Raw genomic sequence first — 22,949 nt, 5'->3', positions numbered from 1 at the left:
AGATACCTCATGTGATAAAAAACTAAACTATAGGGGATAAAAAATAAAGTTGTTAAAGTACAAGGGGCAAAAATGTATTTAACCCTTTAATCTATATGGACTAAATTAAGGGTAAAATACATTTTTAGTACCTAGGTTTTCACTTTTTAATTTTTTTCACACCTAGGTTTCAAATCCTATTACAGATGATACTTGGCTTATCTAAAAATACCAACTTAGTACCTTCGTCACATTCTGTTAGCCCAAACTAACACAATGAAACGTGTCACCCCCACAATGTGCCATGTGTTCTAAAAAAACAAATAATAATAATAATAATATTATTATTATTATTATTAAAAACAATTTTTTTTAAAAAAAACTAAACCTAAAAAGAAAAATTAAGGGTGGGTTTTTTTTTTTATAATTATTTTAATTATTATTATTTTTAGGACACGTGACATATTGTGGGGGTGACATGTGGCATTCCATTAGTTTGGACTGGCAGAATGTGACAAAAATATTATATTAGACTTTTTCCATAAATCAAGTATCATCTGTTAATAAAATTTGAAACATAAGTGAAAATAAATAAATAAATAAATAATAATGTGAAAACTTAGATATTAAAAAAGTATTTAACCCTTAAATTAAAATTAGAGGTTTTATGATAGCAAATTTTGTTGTGATTTATTACTATGTTCAATAATGTATTGATGTAAAACTTTTAGTGTCTTTTTTAATAAAAGAAACGAAATATATTTTTTTACACATCTTTAGCCTATAATGAAAAGTAAGATATAGATACATTGAATTAAATTACAATGAAGAATCCGGCATATAGTGCAAATTATGAGCTAGTATAACATAAAAGCAAAAACTTACGAAGTATTTTGCAATTGAATTGTTTGTTAATGGTGAATTTTAACAATAGGAGCCAATAAATCTTTCACCAACCCCAAGAACAAACCCGTTGTAATATACACAAGAACAAAATAAACGATAAAAATTAGATAAATTTTGAAACATGAGGGGGAAGAAGTGAAGGAGAGACGGCAAACATCATTCCACCTTCCGAAGGTGGTTGAGAGTGACAAATTAAATGTAAAGAGAACAATAAGAGAAGATAATTCAGCACAACGGTCCTTGAATGAAGCTCCTGCTTCATGCGATATTCCTAAATAGATTGCAATTGGGAGAAGGAGATTCTGATGATTGATCCATCGATGGAGCTGGCATGCTTGCAGACAAGTGCCTCAGTGGCTTGCTCTTCAGTCTCAAACAAGGCTAGGGCTTGTTTCTTCCCATTTGCCTCAAACACTTTGGTGTTTGCAATGGTTCCATGCTCCTCCAGGTGGCTCAATATTTCTTCTTCTGTAATATCTTGAGGGAGGGTGGACACATGGATCATCTTGGTTGGAGAACAGCAATATCGATAGTTTTTCGCAGCATTACGGTTAAAGCGGTTAAGGTTTGAATTGGAGTAATCATGTGTGTCTGGAGCCGGCGTTATACTCGGATACTTAGAGTAGTTTACCTCCAGCCGTTTTCCAAATAGCAATGCTCCCTATAACAAAATACAAAGACAGATATTAACCCTATAACACTCGAGCATTGTAATCTCAAAAAGAATATCCCATGAAGGGAATGGGGCCATAGCCGCTTTTGTTGTTGGCAAACCAATCTGAAGACAGGACAATGAGTGTCATGAATGCTCATAAAAACCTTAAATCCCCATGGTCAAAGGTGAATAGCTTTAAGAAACATCAATAATAAATAAAATAAAATAAAATAAAAAACATAATTGCATTGCTCAAATACATAAAGGTAATTGCCTTAAATGGTTAATCCTAGCACACATTAGTTAGTGATCTTAGAAAATCCGCTAATCAACATCCGAAAATAAAGGATTCTTTTTCTTTTGTTTGGGTTGGGAGGTCCTAATATTTCTTGACTAAATAAATAATACAAACCAAGCTAGATAATTTCACTTCTCTAAGAAGCTAATCAAGGACATGTGAACAAATTTCCTTTTATTATTTGACAAGTACAAAATTCTGTCATAGGCATATTAGAAATGACCCAGTTCAGCCAAACAATTTTCGTTCATTGGACACAGATTAAAAAACATAGCAGAGAGGCAAAAGTAGACGGAGACCCAAGTTCACCCAACTTGGCATTAGAAAGAACATAAGAAATCAATCAAGGAATAAAGCGAAATTGAAAAAACAAATAAACCAATTATTAAATCACTACTTATCCCAAAACTTTAAGCTTATAGGAATAGATGAATATAATTATTTATATTCTAATACTCTCCCTCACGTGTGGACTCAAACTCTCCTTTAGTAGGTGAGACCCCACAAGTAAAATATTTAATGAACATGGATGGAAGGTGAATGACCGAGACAAGGTTCGAAATCTGGACCACTTGTCTAATACCATATCAAATCACCACTTATCCAAAAAACTTAAGCTTATAGAATAAGATGAATTTAATTATTTTATATTCTAACACAAATATAAACCTATTTGGTAGCAAGAGAGAGGGCTTTAATTCATAATGTAGAGGCGAGAGTAGAGGGAAACTTTATAGCTGAAAGGGTTGAACTTTTTGCCTTTATGGAGAAATAAGAGGATTCATAATACCAAAGTCATGGACAATGAACATGTGTGATAATCATTTCGCAACTTTAAGAAGAAAGTTGACAAGGAGCAAAAATTATTTGAATTGAACTATAGATAATCATTTCCCAACTTTAAGAAGAAGTTGACATGATAGTGATAAAAATAGGGAAGACAATCAAGTTTTCAAATAATTTAAAGAGTCGCAATTAGATCTTTCAATCAAGCAAACTTGATGGAGAGTGTTGACAAAGTAATTTTAACTATCAAGCATATCTCACATGGACAGTTATGCACAAAGCAACACCATGTCAACAAAAAAAGTTGTTCAGCCTAAAATCTTATTCTAAATTAGATAAAACAAAAATTTAATAAAAAAACACGAATCTATGTTAACATGACATCCCATTGCTTATCTCATGTCATGTACGCATGCAAATGTGTATTGGACTTTGTTAGCCATATGAATTGTCACGCAAGAAATGGACATAAGACACTATCAATTTAACGTTAGTAAGTCCCACCGAAAGACTTCAAATGTGATTTTTTAAATTGCAACTTTCTAACTTCAAGGTCCAAAGTGGGGCTTGTATTTTTCAAAGACTAAATGAATAGTAGTTAGCTATTGGTAAGGTCAAAGTGTGAAGCTTAAATTCTCTTTTTATTGAGTTATAGTTAGAACTGCAATTTTAATATCAATGCTGAAGGGAAAAGATTTTGTATATAATTCAAATTTTACTTTGGATTCTGACAAACATATGGGAAAAAAAATTCAAACCTTCAAGAAGTGTACAGCCAACTCTGCCTGGAATCCATCTCCCATTTCAATGAGGGCATGGTCCGGTTTACTGCGGAGAAGCTTGATCCTCACAATGTTTCCATAGAGGGAAAATAAATTGAATAACTTATCCTCATCAATTTTCTGACCAATGAAAGTTTATATAGCATTAATGAACTTTTAAAGAGGAATCGGGTGTCAAAAAAATAAAGGAAACACCACTTACATCAGGATTTAGATTAGAAGCCAAGACAGTGCACCTGTCATTTGTGCCACTTATACCCGGAGGCAGGCCCCCACCAAAGGCAGCTGTGATGGCTGCAGCATCTCCCATCTAAAATAATACAATGCGAAAGGTTTATCCACAAATAACTACTAAACAGATAAATAGAATCACAATTCTAAGGTCTTCTGCAAAACCAATGAAAGTAAAATGCACAAAAATATCATGCAACTATGAGGTAATCTAATATCTTTTGTCGCTAGATCCATGACATTACTGGGCACTCCTGGTGCCAGGGTCAGCCATTCAACAAATCCCTGTATAAACTTGTCAACTTTAACCATTTCTAAAACAAAATGGATTTTGAGGTTATTAGTCACTTCACATGCATAAGCACGCAAGTAGACATTATCAGACTTATGAGACACGGTCAGTCTACCTCTGTGGGTGCATGTATGCGTGTGATACTTACCAAAAAGTGCGTATAGTACGCCTAATTTCCAAATTCTGAAAATATACTTGAGAGTTTATAACCCAAAAAAAACAATGAAAAGAAAATATCAAGAATGAACAAAAATCTGAACATAAGACTGGGAATGATATTTGACAAGAGCGTCATGAGTACAACTTTTACTACAATTTACCAAACTGTAAACTAAGTAACTTGTGGGACAAGAGGGTTAGCATTTAAAGAGGCTAATTATTCATACTCCTAAACCAGGCAATTAGTTAATAAACCACTCAGATATGAACAAAACAACCTGGACAAGGCTCAGAGTAAAGCTTGAGCAACACAAACCTGTGGAAATCCTACTGCAACAGATAAGATATATTAAAGCTGTCAGTAATTCGTCAATTAAATAATACATTGGTGGTGAAAAGAAAAATAAGGACTTCAAGAAAACGCACCTGTCCCAGTTCCAGGAGGTTGAAGACCATACATGCTACCAACATCACCATAACCAGACTGTCATAAGATAAGCAGTACAGATACGAACCTCAGAAACACAAAGAGATAAAGTTGTAGAAACCCTAGTGTGAAAGGATTGATGAAAATTACATGCACTTTTAAGAAAAATAACATCAACAGCACATACTTGTGAGGATCTGCCTTTTTGTTCTGAAGGTAGATTTGGGTTTGTGAAGTCCCTACACATTGGATAAGTCAGAATAAGGTGAAAATTAGCTATGAATTGCAACCATAATGAAAATTGGGGTTAACACAAAGCCAAATGAAGTTGAGATGCTTTGCACACACCTGGAGCGCTCATTATTGTAGTTCACTTGTAGCTCAGAAAGGCTGATGTATAACAAAGAATAAAAACAGAAGACTCAATACTGCACAGATAACCAAACCTGCTGGGCAAGAGACTATTAATATGATATCACTTACTTTGAAAACTGAATATCCAGCTGACAACAACCATCATATATATTTCGTCCCTACCAAGCAGTTTCCAAATTTTGAACATTTAATCAGAACAAACTCTGAAAACAACTTTCAAGAAACATACACGTACAACAATCCACCAACCCACCCACCTGAAGAGCGTCTATTGCAGAAAGAGCACTCTGGCGTGACTGATACTGGATGAGGGCTTGGAAACCTACACAATTTGCAGGCCATTGGATCATATTTAATACATTTCTGAAAACCTTGTCTGTTATTTGTGCTTGAATAAATCAGTGACATCTCAGGAGTATGCTTAACCGACACAATCAACATGTTAAAATCCCAATACTCTACAATCCAATGCAATAAGAAAGATGAAGAAACTAAAAATGAAACTTCCCATCCATACTAAACAGAAGCTATGTCCAATAAGTTTTTCATGTTTGAGAGAGAGAGAGAGAGAGAGAGAGAGGGGACTTGAAGAAGCTGACCAGCTGACTTCTGAAATGTGACAATCTTCTCCACAAAACCATAAGGAGAAACCACTTGATGAAGCACTTCCACTGTTATGGGATATAGCATGTGATGAATTGTGACTAAGAGAATTCGATTAGGCGGTGCATCCTTGAGAGTTCCGGAAGTATACCAGCAGAGTCAGGAGAGAATGTAGAGAGAAAGAAGAGAGAGAGAGAAAGAAATAAATAAATAGAGAAATAGAAACTGAAAAGATTTGAGAGATGTTATAAGTTACTGTATTACCTAGTATGTAGGCATTTGAAAAAGAAACAAAGAAAAATTTATTAATCATCGTATATTATGCCTATGTGGATACTTTTGTTGGAAACTTGCCACGCACCTATAGCTAGAAAGGTGACAATTTTGCAAAGTTACAGTGAATCTATAATTAGAAAGATGGTTTTTACTACGAGTGGACTAAAATCAACATAGACAAATCTCCATTTGCACAAGAAGAATAAACTAAAATTTGAGAAATAATTATATTATCCTTGATTTCATGAATTGACTGTTTGACAAACATTGCAAATACAATAAGCATCTCTCATGCATGCAGCGCACACACTCACAAAAACACGTGCTGAGCAAAGTTATATTGAGAGTTTTGTAAGTCATTTCTTCAGTGGTCGTGGTCTCTTAACAGTTACAAGTTAGTTGCTGCAATTGTTTTATCATTTCATTTGATAACCGCTTTAGGATATACAAAACCTTCCATTTGATTCCATTCTTTTTTTCTTTTTTTAATAGGGTTCATCTATCTTCTAGAAAAAGCTGTCTTGACGTTTTTGTCATAGTATACCAATCACAGACAAAGAAATTTCATTAATGTATTTTTCTTCGGTAATTAACAATAAATTCTATCAAAAAAAAAAGGAAAAAATTTTGTAGAGAAGAAAAATACAAAAGATTCCCCTCAAAATTACCAATAAAGAATTATACAGCCAACAAATCCCAAAGAAGAAGCAACTCCTCTGTCTCATGTGGACTATTTGGAGATAGAGGAACAATCAGACTTTTAATGACATTGAGCTTCCTACACTTGAGTTTAAATCTTTATTTTTGGGATCATTGTATGAGTGGATGCTCGCTTCCACCCGTATCCAAGTTTCTTCATTTTTTTTTTTTTTTTTGGAATTTGGATATTTTTGAATTGTAGATTGGAATCATTAGGTATGTCTTTTGTATATATCATGTGTACATAAGGGCTTTCCCGTTTCAAATACCCTCTTAATAAATTGTCCCATTTTTTTTAAATGCATTTAATCATGCAATGATCGCAGGAAAATAGAGTTGGCCTCAATCAAACTAAGCTCCACCCTTTTGAAGGTCCAATTATTTCATTTATGCGATACTTGATAAACCTTATCTTTTATGTGGGAAATTCATTGTTGTGTTTTAATTTCTATGGGTTCAAACATGGGACTAGGAAATATAGTGTACAGACTCAGTGTCTTGAATGTAAGACTAAGCGAGGACTAGATCAGCAAAAAAAAATTACATCTATAAACACAACCCACACATCTTTTCCTATTTTTTTCGTAAGTAAGAGTTTATTAGAATTGCGGAGGGGCATTGTGCAGGCATATAGGTAGTGTACACAGGTAGTACACGAGAAAAACCTATAACCTAAAAAATACATACACAAACAGACATGCAAAATACATATTTGTTTATGCATATTTTAGGTGGAGTAATAGCATTTTTATAGAAAGTTCCAAAATTGGTTCTCCATTAAGTCATGCAGACAAATGGGCAAGTTCAACCTCTTCTCTAGAAGCTTGACATCTAGCTCTTTTTAGTTTTTGGCACGTATCGAAGTCTAGCTCACTAACCAATAATATGAGGTCATATTAGACTAAATATCAATTATTACCTCTAGAGTGGTTTTACTTTCTTTGATAAGTAATCGCAATTGAATTAAAAACCAAAAAGGCGCAACCCTAGAAGAAAAAAGACCAAGAAAAACATGACAACTAGAAATATTTAAATCTAAAGCAGATGCCCAATGATAAAGGGTCTTGGAAGAAAAAATCCATTAATTCCTCTACCATCTGTTTGCGGTCCTCAAAACTCCAATAATTTATTTCCCTCAAAAGACACCACATAAGGTAAGATAAAACCATTTTCCACAATACAGCATTCTGAAGCCTATGAAATTACCCTATCCAGCAGCCAAAAAGGTCTTTTACTCAATTAGGCATAACCCAAGCCAACCTTACAAGGCTAAAGATGGCATTCTCGAGAGCATTAGCCATCTCACAATGGAGTAAAAGGTGATATACTAACTCCCCACTCTTCATACACATATAACACCTATCAATCACCATGACATGCCACTTTCTTAGATTATCCATGATGAGTATTTTCCATAAGGCAGCTGACCAAGCAAAAAACACTACTCTCATAGGAGCCTTATTCCACCAAATGCTCCTCCAAGGGAAATTAGTGTTATCACGGAGAGCAAAAATATTGTAGTAAGATCTAATATCAAACAGCCCCTTCTTGGAGGGAACCCAACAAAGCTCGTCTTCATCACCCCGACTCAATTTAAAGGAGTACAACAAATTTTTTTTTTTTGATAAGTAATGTACAAGAAATTGAACAACAAGGTAAATACATCTACCTCTTAATTGTGAGCCACTCTGATAAAGTTAACATTCCACTGATGAGAGTCACTAGAGAACTTCATAATCCACTACCACTCTCCACAAGGCCTCTCTCTCATGAACATACTGCCAAAGACAATTCCCCAAAAAAGCTCAGTTGAACAAAAGTAAATTATAGACTCTCAGCCCCTCTTCAAAGATTGGAGAACCGACTATATACTAGCTAACCAATGGAATTTGAACTTATTACAATGCCACCCCACAAAAAATCCCGTTGCAACTTCTCTATGTGACTGGCAACACCAACCGAGCGGGGAAAGAGACATGAAGTAGGCACATTAGATAAAGTTCTTTTGATCAAGATAACACCTCCCACCCTTTGACAAATACATCCTCTTCCATCCAACCAGACATCACTCTATCTTGTCAATAATGTTATCCCATATAAATTTGGCCTTAAACGAAGCTCCCAATGGAAGGCCTAAATATTTCATAGGTCTAGAGAACCTGCAACCCCAGATGCTAGCCATACCTTCAACATTATTGACATTGCCAACACGAACCAACTCTGATTTAGCCAAAGTCGGTTTACATCTTTAATGGACAACTAAGCAACATTTTTATTTTAACAGATAAGACTGCTTATGAACAACAATCCAATTAGCTAGCAAAAGATAGAGTGCTCACTCGTAACAAAGTTTCTAACTCAAAGGTCATACACTGTACACATTGATATAAGCATTTAACATATTTTGCATCCACTTTAAGTGAGGTTGAGTGCATAGAAAGGCCAAAATTGTATTAGTGCATAGAAAGGCTAAATATTGTTGGTCAAGAGCCACATATATATCAAGGTATCCAAAATTCGATCACCAACCTGGTTGCGCCCTTGACTATTCTGATCCACTGTAGTCAGTTCTTGATGTGAAGAGAACTGAATATAAACATTTCTCCCCCTAATAAAACCATACAGACACGTTTAAGTTTTCAGTGTAACATTTCAAAAACAGACTCAAAAAATTAATCAACACATTGATGGGTTTAATAACCATGGCACTCAACCACATGACCTGACAAAGGGGTTTCCACTAGAGAAGTCTCCTGTTGTCACAGCCATGCATATAAGAAAAGAGAAATTGTCACAGAAAACATTCTACCGAACACTAGGCTGAAGATTCGTGTAGTATTGCACTACATTGACAGCGGATGCCACATCCTGCATCTGGATAAGAGCCTGTTTCAAAATGACAAGACAAAACTAATATAAATTAGACTGCTCCATAATTGCCATTGCTCTATTGACCTATGCATAGAAGCACTAACAAGTTTCAAAAAGAAAACCATTGGAGCCCAAAAAAGTAACCTGGTTTTTAGCACGAAGCATCACCAACTTGGCGACAACCCCAAATGGTTGAACCAGTTGAAGCAAATCATTCTGGCAAATTCAAAGAAAGATAAGAATAAACACAACTGAAATGAACAATATGGTACTCAGACAATTAAAAAAATAGAGAGAAGTTCCTTTGCAATGCGAGAGTACCTCAGTTATTTCTTGACCCACGTTTCGAACATGAAGAACTTTCGAAGGCTCTGTCATTTTAGCCAATTACTGTGACAATTACAAAACTTGTTAAACATCTAGAGTCCTCTAATGTCTGAAAGAAAAAAGAAAAAGAAAATCATAATAATACAAGTGACACTAGTAGAACTCTACAAGAAAAGCATTAGCCTCTATTTGGGTCCTAAGAAAACCAAGAAAAAGAAGAAGAAAAAAAAATGCTAAGTATCTTGCATTTCTTCATTGTTTTTGGACCCAATTTTAGTTTTTCCGTTAATTGGAGACTTAAATCCCAACTTCTCCCACATTTTCTCAGCAACCAAACTACGTTAATAAGATCAAAGAACACAACTTTACCTGACACAGAATAACCAGACGAAAAAAAAAAATTGATTAAAAAAAAAAAACCCAAGAAGTTTATTGGGAACGGACACTATAATCTCGGAATGAAACGCAAATTGAAGCTTCAATAATCAAGGGGCGTGCTCAAAAAACGCCTTTGGTAGAAGGAGTATAAAAACCCAAGAAGTGTACCGTTAAAATGGCGGGCTTGAGAGCTCTGAATCTGATCTCTATGAATTTATATATGTCTGAGTGTCCAATCTGTGGCTTGTGTGCCTCTGAGAGAGAGAGAGAGAGAGAGAGAGGGGGGGAGAGGCCTGGAGCCCTAGGTTTGGATTCTAATGGTTACCAGAATAGGTCCTGGTCATTAACGTAATTTTCAGAGTCTCCTCACAATTTATTTAAAAAGAAAAATCAAGGGAAAACTTTAGTAAGCCCTCCAAACTTTCAGTCAATTTGATAAGCACTCCTTAAATTACCAAAACTCTCACTTAGGCCCCATAAATTTTGGTTTGCTCTCACTTTGAACCCTTCTGATAGTTTTCAACGTTAAAGTCAAATTTTATGCCCAGTTTACCCTTACCCCAAAACTATACCGTTTTGTGCTTTAAAACTAAAACACCTACCCAACCCAAAACGACGTCGTTTTAGGCATTGATTTTTTTTTTTTTTAAAAAAAAGAAGACGAAATCGGGGTGACTGGGCCACCCCCCTAGTCGGTCTAGGGGTGGTCCGGCTACCCCCTTGGGCAAAAAAAAAAAGGGGGAGGGGGGGGGGGATCGGGTGCTTTTGGGGGTGGCCGGACCACCCAAGGGGGCCTAAGTGAGAGTTTTGAAAATTCATGGGATATTTGTCAAATCAGTTGGAAGTTCGAGGGGGTTTACTGAAGTTTTCCAAAAAAAAAAAAGACAAAAGACCAAAAGAAGATCGAGGTAGGTGTTTCTTCACCCAGTTAAGATTTTACTTATGAATTTTGTTCAGGTGATATAAAAATATAAAAAATAAAAATTTACGGCACATCTTTTATAGTTATTTTTAATTTTACGTTTCAAATTTAATTTTAATCTTCTTTATAAAAAAGGGAACCTCGTCTTCAGTTCAAAATTGGACTAGAGAGTATTCAGTTAATGGCTAGAAGTATGTAGTTCATGACTATAATTTCTTCTTATAAATCTTAAAGCCACAAATGGGACACATGTTCCACTAATAAAAAATAGGAGAAACTTCAGTAAGCCCCCTAAACTTCCACCTGATTTTATAGACCCCTGAACTTCCAAATCTCTTATTTTAGACCCTTGAACTTTCATTTGCTCTCACTTTGGACCCCTCTATTAGTTTTCAACGTTAAATTCAAACCGTTTAACTTTTTATGCCCATTATACCCCTACTCAGCTCACTTGAAATTCCAAAAATGCCCAAAACTATAGCACCCACCCCAGCCCAAAATGATATCGTTTTGGGCATTAAAATTATATATATTTTTTCTTTTTTAACAAAAAAGAAAATGAAAATGAAAAATATTAAAAAACTTAAATAAAAAATAATAATAATAATAAAAAAAAAAAACACCCCAGTCCAAAACGGTGTCGTTTTGGGCATTAAAATTGTTTTTTTTTTTCTTTTAAAAAAAAAGGGCCAAAAAAAAAAACTGGAGAAAGATCAAGGTGGCTGGAGCCATCCCCAAGGCTGGTATGGGGGTGGTTCGACCACTCCCATGGCCAAGGGGGTGGTCCGGCCACCCCCAAAAGGCAAAAAAAAAAAAAAAAAAAGAAGGGTTTTGGGATGGGTTTGGGCTTTTGGGGTGGCCAAACCACCCCCAAGAGCCTGGGGGTGGTTTCGGCCACCCCCTACGGTCGGTATGGGGGTGGCTGAAACCACCCTAAGCCCTTGGGGGTGGTCCGGCCGCTCCCAAAAGCCCCAAAGTCATTCCGTTGTTTTTTTTTTTTTTTTTTTTGCCTTTTGAGGGAGGCCGGACCACCCCCTTGGTCATGCGGGTGGTTGACTAGACCAGCCATGGGAGCCACCCCCTTGGCCAAAAATAGGGTGATCCAGGCACTCCATTTTGGCCAAGAGCCACCTCGATTTTTTTTATTTATTTTTTAATATTTTGCCTTTTCTTTTCATTTTTTTTTTTAAAAAAAAATTATAATTTTAATGCTCAAAACGACGTCGTTTTGGGCTAGGTGGGTGTTATAGTTTTGAAGCCCAAAATAGTGTAGTTTTAACGTAGGGGTATAATGAGTATAAAAAGTCAAACCATTTAATCTAACATTGAAAACTAACTGAGGGGTTCAAAGTGAGAGCAAATAGAAGTTTAGGGGTCCAAAATGAGAGATTTGAAAGTTCAAGGGTGTCTGTAAAATCGAGTGGAAGTTTAGGGGGGCTTACTGATGTTTTCCCTAAAAAATAATAATAAAATATTATTTACGATTTAAAAAAAAAATAAAAATAAAAATAACGGGTGGCTGGCCACCCCATCTTGGCCATAGGGGGTGGCTAGCCACCCCTATTTTAGCTAGGGGTAGCTCAAGCCACCCCCAATGGCTAGCCAGGGGTGGCCAAACCACCTGCATGGCCTATGGGGATAGTTCAGCCATCCCCAACTTGCAAAAAGTGGGTGACCAAACCACACCCAAGAGGCTTGCCACCCTCGTTAGGCCCGAGGGTGGCTGAAGCCACCCCCAAAGGTCAAATGAAAAAAAATAATAATAAATAATAATAATAATAATAATAGGTTGGCCCTTGAGGGTGGTTCGCTCTTAGGGATTGTTCGGCCTCCCCCTTTTGCAAGATGAGGGTAGTTGAACCAATCATTTGGCAAACCACTCCAAATTCTCCTCATTAGGGTTTCTGGTGTAGGGGTAGAGTTTGAGGCCAGAAGGATGGGGTATTTATAGTGGGAGGGGTGTGCCTTAGTTTGAAATGGTAGAGAATTGGTTGAAATTACTTTTCAGATTGTTACCGAACATTCAGTACTTATGTGCAAACGTTCGATGTACTATTACACAGTAGTTCTAGGGTTGCAGGTTGAACGTTCGGTCAATGCCCAATGGTTTACAATTTGGTCAGCGAACGTTCGATGTGGTCCCTAGACGAACGTTTGCACTAAGAGTTGGGCTCGAATGTTCAGTGGTCCCCCAAAGAACGTTCGATTAGAGGCTGATTTTGGTCTTTTATGCTGTTTTTCAAATAAAAGGTTTTCCACCAAAAAAGGGTAGCACTTTGATGGTTATAATTAAAAATCTTTAAGATTAGTGGGGTGTTTATCGATTTAAAAACGAGCATATGTTTTTTAATAAATCATTTTCTTAAAGGTTGGTATTTTGGGGCATCACATTACCATCACTAAGGTGGTGTTTCAATTATAAATCAAATTCATGAATGAAAGCACAAAATACCTTGGTCATGAGTTACACCCATGGTTAACCTTGTTGTGGTGCTATGATTCATAATTATATTACCACCATGAGTGATGGTCCAACCATCATACATGCAACTCATATAATTCTTATTATACGTAAATGATCAAAACATCCTTTTGAATCATTGAGTATGATTAGGCCTGGGCGTCGGTAGGAAAAATTTTGTTTCGCCAAAATGTCGGTAAAGTTAGAAATTTCACCGACTTATTCCGCCAAATTTTTTTTCCGACACCGAATGGCGGTCAATAAAGTCGGTCGGTATGTGTCAAAATTGAAAATTTTCGTCGAAGTCAGTTGGTAGGCAGTTGGTAAAGTCGGTTTAGTTAAAGAATTTTATTTCGCCTACCGAACCCAATTTGTCGAGAAAAAAAAAATTGTTCTGCCTACTGCCCATTGGTTAGGCGGTGTCGGTAGAAGTCGGTCGGCTATCGGTCAATAGGCGGTCAAAAGTCGGTAGGCGGTGAATTTGTCCAGGCCTAAGTATGATGGTCCAACCATCATACAACTTAGCTCATATAATTCTCAATTATATGTCAATGATCAAAACATCCTTTTAAATCATTTAGTATGATGGTCAACCATCATAAAAGCTACCCATAAAATTCTATATTGTGTTTAAATGAACAAAACATGTTTTGAATCATTGGATATCAACAAAATTATTTTAAAGTAGGAAAATAATTGTCTTTTAAGCTATGAACTTGAAATCAATTTTTTAGGTTTCAATAACAAATGAGAAGGCTTTATAAAATTAATCCCTTTTGATCAATACTTGTTATAAACACTTTATAACATATACCATAATCAAATAAGCAAATTTTCTTTGGTTATGCATCAACAATAAATTTTACAAACACACACCTAGTCTGAAATTCAAGATTCCATTTTTATAATGCGTCAAACACAATTTTTTCATGTAAAAACCAGTCTTCAAATATTTTTAAGACTTCTCTCAATGTATGTTGTAAAAATCGTAATTAGACAATCCCTGTAAAAAAATTTGCGTGAACGGTTTCTTTTTGAACAATTTAATAAAATTTTAAATGGATTCCAAATGACTTGAAAATTTGTATTTGTGATCTTAACATGTCAAAGAACATGTAAAAAATACAAGATTGAACTATTAGTTCTTGTGTTAGCTTAATTCAGTTCCAAAATGCAGAAGCTACTGTCCACGAGCTCAAACACTGATATCGAATGCTCAGAATCCAATCTTCACCGTTCATAATGTAGATTCATGTGTCATGAACGTCGCTGCAAAATTCAGCTCAATTGGACCACAAGCACTCATTGATTGAAGCTGTTAATCAAGGACCGATGGAATGTCCTTTGCAGGGGGTGTCCGGACATGCTGCTAGGCTGTCCGGACACCAATTCCAGTAAGCATGTTTTTTGCTTGCAAGGCCTTGTCCGGATATCCACTAACCCTGTCCGGACAGCCTCGTACCTATTATGCCAAAAAACGTGTTTTAAGTGGGCTCAGGTCTAGGGTTTGATGTACTAATATATATACATCATTATAAAAGAAAGAGGTATGAATTTTTACCCCTAGAGAGTTCGTTAGAGGCTATGCTAAGAGAGATCATATGTGGTGAGCATTAAATTGAATATCTTAGAGTTTGAGTTATTCCTTTGATAAATCTACGGCTGAGAAGTTTATCGGAATGATCCGGTAAAGGAGAATCATGTTGAAGAAGATTGTGAGCAAGGAGACAAGTTGTAGGGCTGTCGATCTTACATAGTCAAGGTCTTGCAAAGAGTTGTAAGTGTTCCTAGTGTCTGTAATCTCTGGATAATCCTTTGTTAGTGATTTCCTGGGTTTGGCTGCCTCGGAGAGCTTTTACTTTTAGATCGATTTCTAAAAGGTTTCATCTTCGTCACCAAAATCCTTGTGTGGTGATTGTTTGCTTAGTTTTAAATATCTGTTAATTCTGCATAAATTGTGATATTTAAACCTGCTAAGCATTTTTCAATTGGTATCAGAGCGGGTTCACTCTGTTTGGCTTAAATTCCTGAGTGAGATCCTTAACGCCTTTTTGCTATAGATACATCTCAGTCCCTTGTCATTGACTCTTTTGGTTTTGATGATCTTGACGATGTGTACAAGATCCTCTCTAATGAGTATAGTCAACTGTCCTACAGATACAAAAATATGTGTAAGAATTTTAAAACTGTAGAACAGGAAAAGGAGTCTTTGGCGAATGAATTGTCTAAATCACATGCCTTGATTGATTCTTTAAATTCTGAGATGTCTGTGCTTGTTAAAAAGAATATATCACTTGAGAATGATTTGAAAGAACTTTCACAAAAATTCTCTATTGATAATCTAGAAAGTTTTTTCTGTGTTGATAATAAGCATAGTATGATTGTTGATAATGGTATTTGCTCTACTTCGCATGCTTCTAAATCTGAAAGAAAGACCTTGTTTGTTAAGCCTGTGAATGTTAAAGAAGTCAAGGCTAATACAGTCTGTTTGGATAAGGGTAAAACCACTTGTTGGAATAATTGTGTGAAGCCCAAATCGAAGACTTCTTCTAAGAAACAAACTCAAACTAAGTTTGTTCTGACATGCCACCATTGTGGGATTATTGGTCACATAAGACCAAATTGTTTTCAGTTCAAATCCCAAAGACTTTGAAAAAACCCGGCTTCTCCTAAGAAAGAAAAATGTGATATAGAGTCGTGTTTGTCTAGATCAAAGTCTAAATATATCCCTCCTCATAAAAGCCAACATTCTCAAATTTTGTTCCCACTTGTCATTATTGTGGCAAAGTTGGTCATATTCAACCAACTTGTTTTAATTTGAGACCCCATGTGTGTCATATATCTGGTCCTAAGATTGTTTAAGTGTGGGTTATGAGGGATTATACCATTCACCCATTGAGGGGGAGTGGTAATGATCTCACCTTAATGTAGGTGAATCAATAACATGCCTAGGATTGGTTGTTTTGCATATTTTTGAATATCTTAGAGCATGTTTTTCTTGCTTTGCAATTTTTTTTTTTTTTTTTTTTTTTTTTTTTGCTTTCATGTTTATGCATTGCATTTTTTTTTTTTTTTGTTACACTTTTTGTGTGAAGAGTATATACATGGTTGTTTTGAGATTCTTGTTTTGAGGCAAATTCATAAAGGACCTTTCGAGAAATTCATATGCCATGATCTTTGAAAGGTTTATAGATGAGATGTTGTGTGCGGACCATCAATATTTTTGTCTATTTGCTAATCAAACGTTTATGAATGTGTAATGTCTTGTGAAGACCTAGAAGTAGTTATTAAACTAAATTATTATTTTGTAGTGGGACCTATAAGATGTGATGAAAGTTTAATGCTAAAAGATATTTATGTATTGCATGTTGTAATCTCAATTCAAACATGTTGTTTTTCTTTGCTGCCCTTTTTTGTGTTTTATTTGTGTTAATAAATTTTTGAGAAAGATATTGTTGTTGCAAAGATGTTTGAAATGTTAAGATGGATATATGCTTTAAATGCTCTTTAATTTCTTAATTGGAAATCCTCTTAATTTATGTACCTATGGAATACACTTATTATTCTTGAGTTGATTATCTTTAAAATGAACTGTCATTGATCCATTGAAGTATGTGTTATTGTGGCACATTTCATTTATGCTATCTCTATGCACTTAAGCTTCAAGAAGGAATGTCAATCCATGACAAATTTATTGTGTTGGACAAACCAGATGAATATGATGGATTTTTCATTGTGGGTTAAAATTGATCAAATGCTTGTTGAACCTAGGACCTATAAATTCCAGCTAAAACCCTTATGTCTTGTATTTAATTTTATGAAAGACACGCTCTCAAAGATAAAATCTAAAGTGAAATGTGCAAAATGCCAAAATATTTCAAAAATGAAATTTGCACTGTGTCAATTTTTGTGGTTGGCTCATCCAAAATTAAAATTTTGGATGTAGCTTTGAGCCTTGTGATAAGACTAAGAGTCTGTTTGGGATTGCGTTTGAAAATTACAGATTTTAAATCAAAAAGAGCTTTAGCTTTTGCTAAAAGTGTTTTTGGTCATTTTTATGCTTTTTGGACCCTTAAAAATGCTTTTAGGCTACTCAAACGCAATCTCAAATAGGCCCTAAAGGGGAGAGTATTGGATGAGAGTGACTAGGCCCTAGTAAGGTTTGACTTCTAACCTAACAAGCTATGAATTTCTTTCATATGATTTGAAAGTTTTAATGTGCCTTCTTTGTCAATATTTGTTTGTCCATTGCTTGGCTCTTTATTATGGCTTATCACACACAACACATGTAGCATGAATAGTGATGGTACATAATGGCATCACATGAGTTGCAACAGTGATTTTGCTTATTCATCTTTTGATACTCTTGCATGCTTTGGATATTTTTGGCACATTCAACAAGAGTTTATCCGAATTTGCAATTTTTGATCATTTATTGGATATACTTTTCTTATGAATACTCATGTTTGCAAATTTGTTTTCCCTTATTCTTATTGAGTCATACATTGAGGGAGAATTTTGCTAATGTTTCTTCATGATCTTGCATTGTACGTCATTGTTTTTTGTGATCATGAGTTTTATCTATGTATTCGTGTTCCAGATATGCATTGATGTATTTTGTGAGGTGTTTCGGGAAATATGAAGAGCTTTTGTTATTCTGTGACAAAAAGGGGGAATAAATATTGGGAGATGATGAGATTGGCTCGATATTTTGGTTTTGTCACCGAATTGCCAAAGGGGGAGTTTGTTAGTTCTTGTGTTGGCTTAATTCAGTTCTAAAATGTAGAGGCTACTATCCACGGGCTTAAACACTGATATCAAATGCTCATAATCCAATCTCCACCGTTCATAATGTGAATTCATGTGTCATGAACGTCTCTGTAAAGTTTCAGCTCAATCGGACCACAGACACTCATCGATCAAAGCTGTTGATCAAGGATCTACGAAATGTCCTTGCAGGGGGTGTCTGGACATGCTGCTAGGCTGTCCAGACACCAATTCTAGCAAGCATGTTTTTTGCTTGCAAGGCCCTGTCCGAACACCCTTTACCTATTATGCCCAAAAACGTGTTTTTAGTGGGCCCAGGTCTAAGGTTTGATGTACTGATATATATATACACACACATCATTATAGAAGAGAGATGTACGAATTTTCACCTATAGAGAGTTTGTCAGAGGCTGTGCCAAGAGAGATCATATGTGGTGAGCATTAAATTGAATATCTTATATATATATATATATATATATATATATATATATATATATATATACACACACACACACACACACACATATCATTATAGAAGAGAGAGGTACGAATTATCACCCCTAGAGAGTTCGTCAGAGGCTGTGCCAAGAGAGATCATATGTGGTGAACATTAAATTGAATATCTTAGAGTTTGAGTTATTCCTTTGATAAATCTACGGCTGAGAAGTCTATCGGAAGGATCCGGTAAAGGAGAATCACGTTGAAGAAGATTGTGAGTAAGGAGATAAGTTGTAGGCTAATCGATCTTACAGAGCCAAGGTCTTGCAAAGGGTTGTAAGTGTTCCTAGTGTCTGTAATCTCTGGATAATCTTTTGATAGTAATTTCCTGGGTTTGGCTGCCTCGGAGAGGTTTTACTTTTAGATCGGTTTCTAAAAGGTTTCCTCTTCGTCACCAAAATTTTTGTGTGTGATTATTCATATTTTGGTGATTGTTTGCTTAGTTTTAAATATCCATTAATTCTGCATAAATTGTGATATGTAAACCTATTAAGCGTTTTTCATGAACTTTTTCAAGCTTTAGGTTTGTTGGAATCAAATCCCAACAAAAATGCATGCATTAAGTTTCATAAATTTCCATCTTTTCAATATTTTTGATAAAGCGTGCTTTGATATCATTTGTTGAAATCATGTCCATCAAACATGCACAATAAGATAAAGATCCCGAGGATTCAAACTTTATACAAATCATGGAAAGATTATGACGAACAATCAATTGAAGTAACAAGAACAAGTAAGAGAAACTTACTTGGAAATTCAACCACCATGGTTTTCTTGAATTTTTCCTCCTTACTCCTCATGCTAGAGTTTTCTCTTCAATAACTGAAAATAACCAAAGAGTGTGGGCTCTCACAAGATGATGATTAATTAAATCCCTTTTTATTTTGAGAGTGAATCATATATCTAGTAATAAGACTTGTGTTTTTTACTTTCTTAAGTCTATTATTTATATTAGGGTTTACTAGAATTCTTTAATACATGAGCAATGTGTGACTAGTAGGAAAACAAAGTTTCACTCCCTTTATGACTGGATGGCTGAGCATTCTCAACAGTTTTCTCGTCATTTTTCCTAAGTTTAGGGAATCAAACTACATTTTACCAACCAATTCAAATACACTCCACAATAGCTTCCCTTTATAGTTCCCTGCAACATTAAAATATTTATTTATTTATTATTTTTTTTTTCACTTTTGTTTTGTTTTTATATTCATTTATTTTGCTTAGGAAAGTGTGAGATGAGAGAGAATGTCATTTTATGATTATAATAAGCATGTGGATTGCTACAGTTGAACCCAATGTATTAGGTTCAACTGTAGCAATCCTAATGTATAGAGAAGATATAAGAAAGCTGATGTAGGTGAGTTTTTGTGATTTTTTTGAGATTTTCCCTGTGTAGGGAAGGGAAGCAGCTTTAAGATAGCTGTTGAGAATGCTCTTAGGTGGAGGCTTTTCCCTAGCCTCCATCATATTAGGTGCATTTGGCTTGGGTTTTGACTCTAGCCCATGTGTTTAGATACTCTTTGGATTTTTTGGTATTATTCTAAGCCCAAACCTCTCAATCTTCTCTTGCATTGTTTTAAACAAGTCCATGCCATTCTCATATAATAATCCATATTTTAAAATCTAAACATGACACATATAAATAAATAAGGCCTATTATCTTGGTCCATTTATATGAGCTTGAAGAGGGACCCAAAAAGAAAATATTTCTCGCTCTAATAGGCCTGTGATAAATGCCATCTCATAACTTGTCACAAATTACTGTTATTTACAATTAATTCCACTCAATTGTAATTGAATTCTAGAAATTATTTTTTATTTAGTCACTTAATCTCTTAGACAATTCTTCTATTGAATATTTGATTCCTTCCTAAAATACTTCGTAATCGAATTAAAGTCAATTATTCTGCCACTTTAATTCACTACCTCTTATCCCTGAGTACCCATTTTAATCACATAATTATTCTTTCACTAGTGAAGTAATATTTCATCAAGTAATGTTATTTTAGTGATCCCATTTGTGACAAAGGTAAAAGATTTGAAGTTAGAATTCATTTCATCAAAAATCTAAATTCTAAATGTCTCAAATATTGATAATTGTTCTCATACTAAGAAGATCATAAATCTTTTGATGGACGAGAATGATAACTTGTTAACCTTGGTGAGTGTAGGATATAGAGATAGATTTAGGGGGGGCTGGCAGTGGTCTTGGTCCCCCCAAATTACAAAAAAAAAATAATAATAATCTAAGGTATTTTTTGCCAATTGGTCCCTCTCCAAAAATTTTTTTGCTCTAGGTCCCTCCAAATTCAAAGCTGACTCCGTCCCTGGTGGGATACAAGGTAAATAAAGAACTAGTTGATAGCTCGATGATTTTCCTTGCAAAGGCTACTATAATAGTTATTTATATCCACTCCATATCACACGAGACCAAAATTAATATAACAAATTAAACTGCTTTATATAAGTCTTTTCACTTCTTTTGCCAATCCTTTGAATGGGTATTTTATACTATGCATTTCTACTTATTCTTTGCTAACATCACATCATTACAAGTGTATGTGTATACAAATTGCATCTTAAAAATTAAAAATAATGTTAGCAAAGAGACTTTGTGACATACCCAACAAGTAGTGCACAAACACATGACCTTAGTCAAGAGACAATTTCACCCCTCAACTCAAAAGCTATGATATATTTTCAATATTCATTGTTCTTAAAACTATTCTTTGTAATGGAAAGATGAATTATACATTCGACTTAAGTTATATTATTTGATTTGCAATTATTAAATGTCAAATCTATTTGCAACTTCAATCATGTTGTCTTTTCATATTTCTAAGACCTAGTTCACCATTTGAATAATTTGATACTCCTTTTTACATCTCTTTCTCAAGGCCAACATATTTTTTTCACTTAATCCTTTAAAAAGGCATATGAAATTAAAATAAACAATTAGACTATAACTCTTCACCTAAAGCTATATCCTTTACTACAAATTCAAATACAACTTTCACGCTCAATTAGACATGACTTTTGTCACAAAAAAAAAAATAAAAATAAATAAAACTTAGAAATTACTTGATGACTATAATAAAAACTCAAGAGTCACAAGACATGACCTTAATTAAAACTCCCTTTAGTCAAAAGCCATCGAACATTTCCAACTTCGCTATACTTAAACAACTTTTTGCTTAAATAAATGGAAAAAATATAAAAAAGCTCCGCAAACTAACATCCGTTTGCGATAAAGCCCCACAATGTTCAAAAGGTACTAAAGTAGCCCATCAAACTACCAAAATGTATAAAAAATGCCACTTTTTTTTTTATATTCCTATAATACCCCTATTCTTTTAACAAATAAAATAATAAAGTAATTGTAAAAAAAAAAAAAACAATGGGCTAATAAATACAAAAAAAAAAGGAATAAATAAATAAGTAGTCACTGTAGTTGGCCTAAATTACAAATTGCTTCATGTCATATGAAAGTAAAATCAAAGGTTCTTGAGATATTCAAAAAAAAAAAAAAAACAATTTAGTCGTGGAATCAAATTCTGTTAAAAAATTGTTTTTATTCGCCCATTATTATTTATTTATTTTGTATTTTAAAAAAAATTGTTTTTTTTTTTTACAATTATTTTAGTATTTTATTTGTTAAAAGAATAGGGGTATTATATGAATATTAAAAAAAAAAAAAAAGTGGCATTTTTGATACATTTTGGTAGTTTGATGGGCTACTTTAATACCTTTTGAACATTGTGGAGCTCTATCGCAAACGGCTATTAGTTTGATGGGCTTTTTTTTATGTTTTTCCCTAAATAAATTCAAATACAACTTTCATGCTCAATTAGACATGACTTTCGTCACACAAAAAAAAAAAAAAAAAACTTAGAAATTACTTGATGACTATAATAAAAACTCAAGAGTCACAAGACATGACCTTAACTAAAACTCCCTTTAGTCAAAAGCCATCAAACGTTTCCAAGTTTACCATACTTAAACAACTCTTTGCTTAAATAAATTTAAATTCAACTTTCATGCTTAATTAGACATGACTTTCGTCACAAAAAAATAGAACTTAGAAATTACTTGCTGACTAATAAAAACTCAAGAGTCACAAGACATGACCTTAACGAGAACTTCCTTTAGTCAAAAGCCATCAAACGTTTCCAAGTTCACCATACTTAAACAACTCTTTGCTTAAATAAATTTAAATACAACTTTCATGCTCAATTAGACATGACTTTTGTCACAAAA

General features: G+C 34.5%; 1 protein-coding gene across 1 annotated transcript; it reads right to left on the bottom strand.

The window, feature by feature from the left end:
• Nucleotides 1–849: 849 nt before the first annotated feature.
• Nucleotides 850–10,369, bottom strand: LOC132165422 (polypyrimidine tract-binding protein homolog 3). The gene is made up of 15 exons (XM_088511664.1): nucleotides 10,213–10,369; nucleotides 9,661–9,729; nucleotides 9,484–9,555; nucleotides 9,278–9,354; nucleotides 8,998–9,076; nucleotides 5,490–5,622; nucleotides 5,148–5,212; nucleotides 4,999–5,048; nucleotides 4,864–4,905; nucleotides 4,703–4,754; nucleotides 4,515–4,572; nucleotides 4,405–4,418; nucleotides 3,609–3,716; nucleotides 3,383–3,526; nucleotides 850–1,546 (listed from the first exon to the last, which is right to left on the bottom strand). Exons 2-15 carry the CDS (start codon nucleotides 9,715–9,717, stop codon nucleotides 1,157–1,159), a joined length of 1,341 nt encoding a protein of 446 aa, XP_088367790.1. The 5' UTR covers nucleotides 9,718–9,729; nucleotides 10,213–10,369; the 3' UTR covers nucleotides 850–1,156.
• Nucleotides 10,370–22,949: the final 12,580 nt, after the last annotated feature.

The sequence above is a fragment of the Corylus avellana genome, chromosome 11 (assembly GCF_965113065.1).
Source record: "Corylus avellana chromosome 11, dhCorAvel1.hap1.2, whole genome shotgun sequence".
NCBI classification, from domain to species: Eukaryota; Viridiplantae; Streptophyta; class Magnoliopsida; order Fagales; family Betulaceae; genus Corylus; species Corylus avellana.
This window is presented reverse-complemented; position numbering and strand designations above follow the sequence as displayed.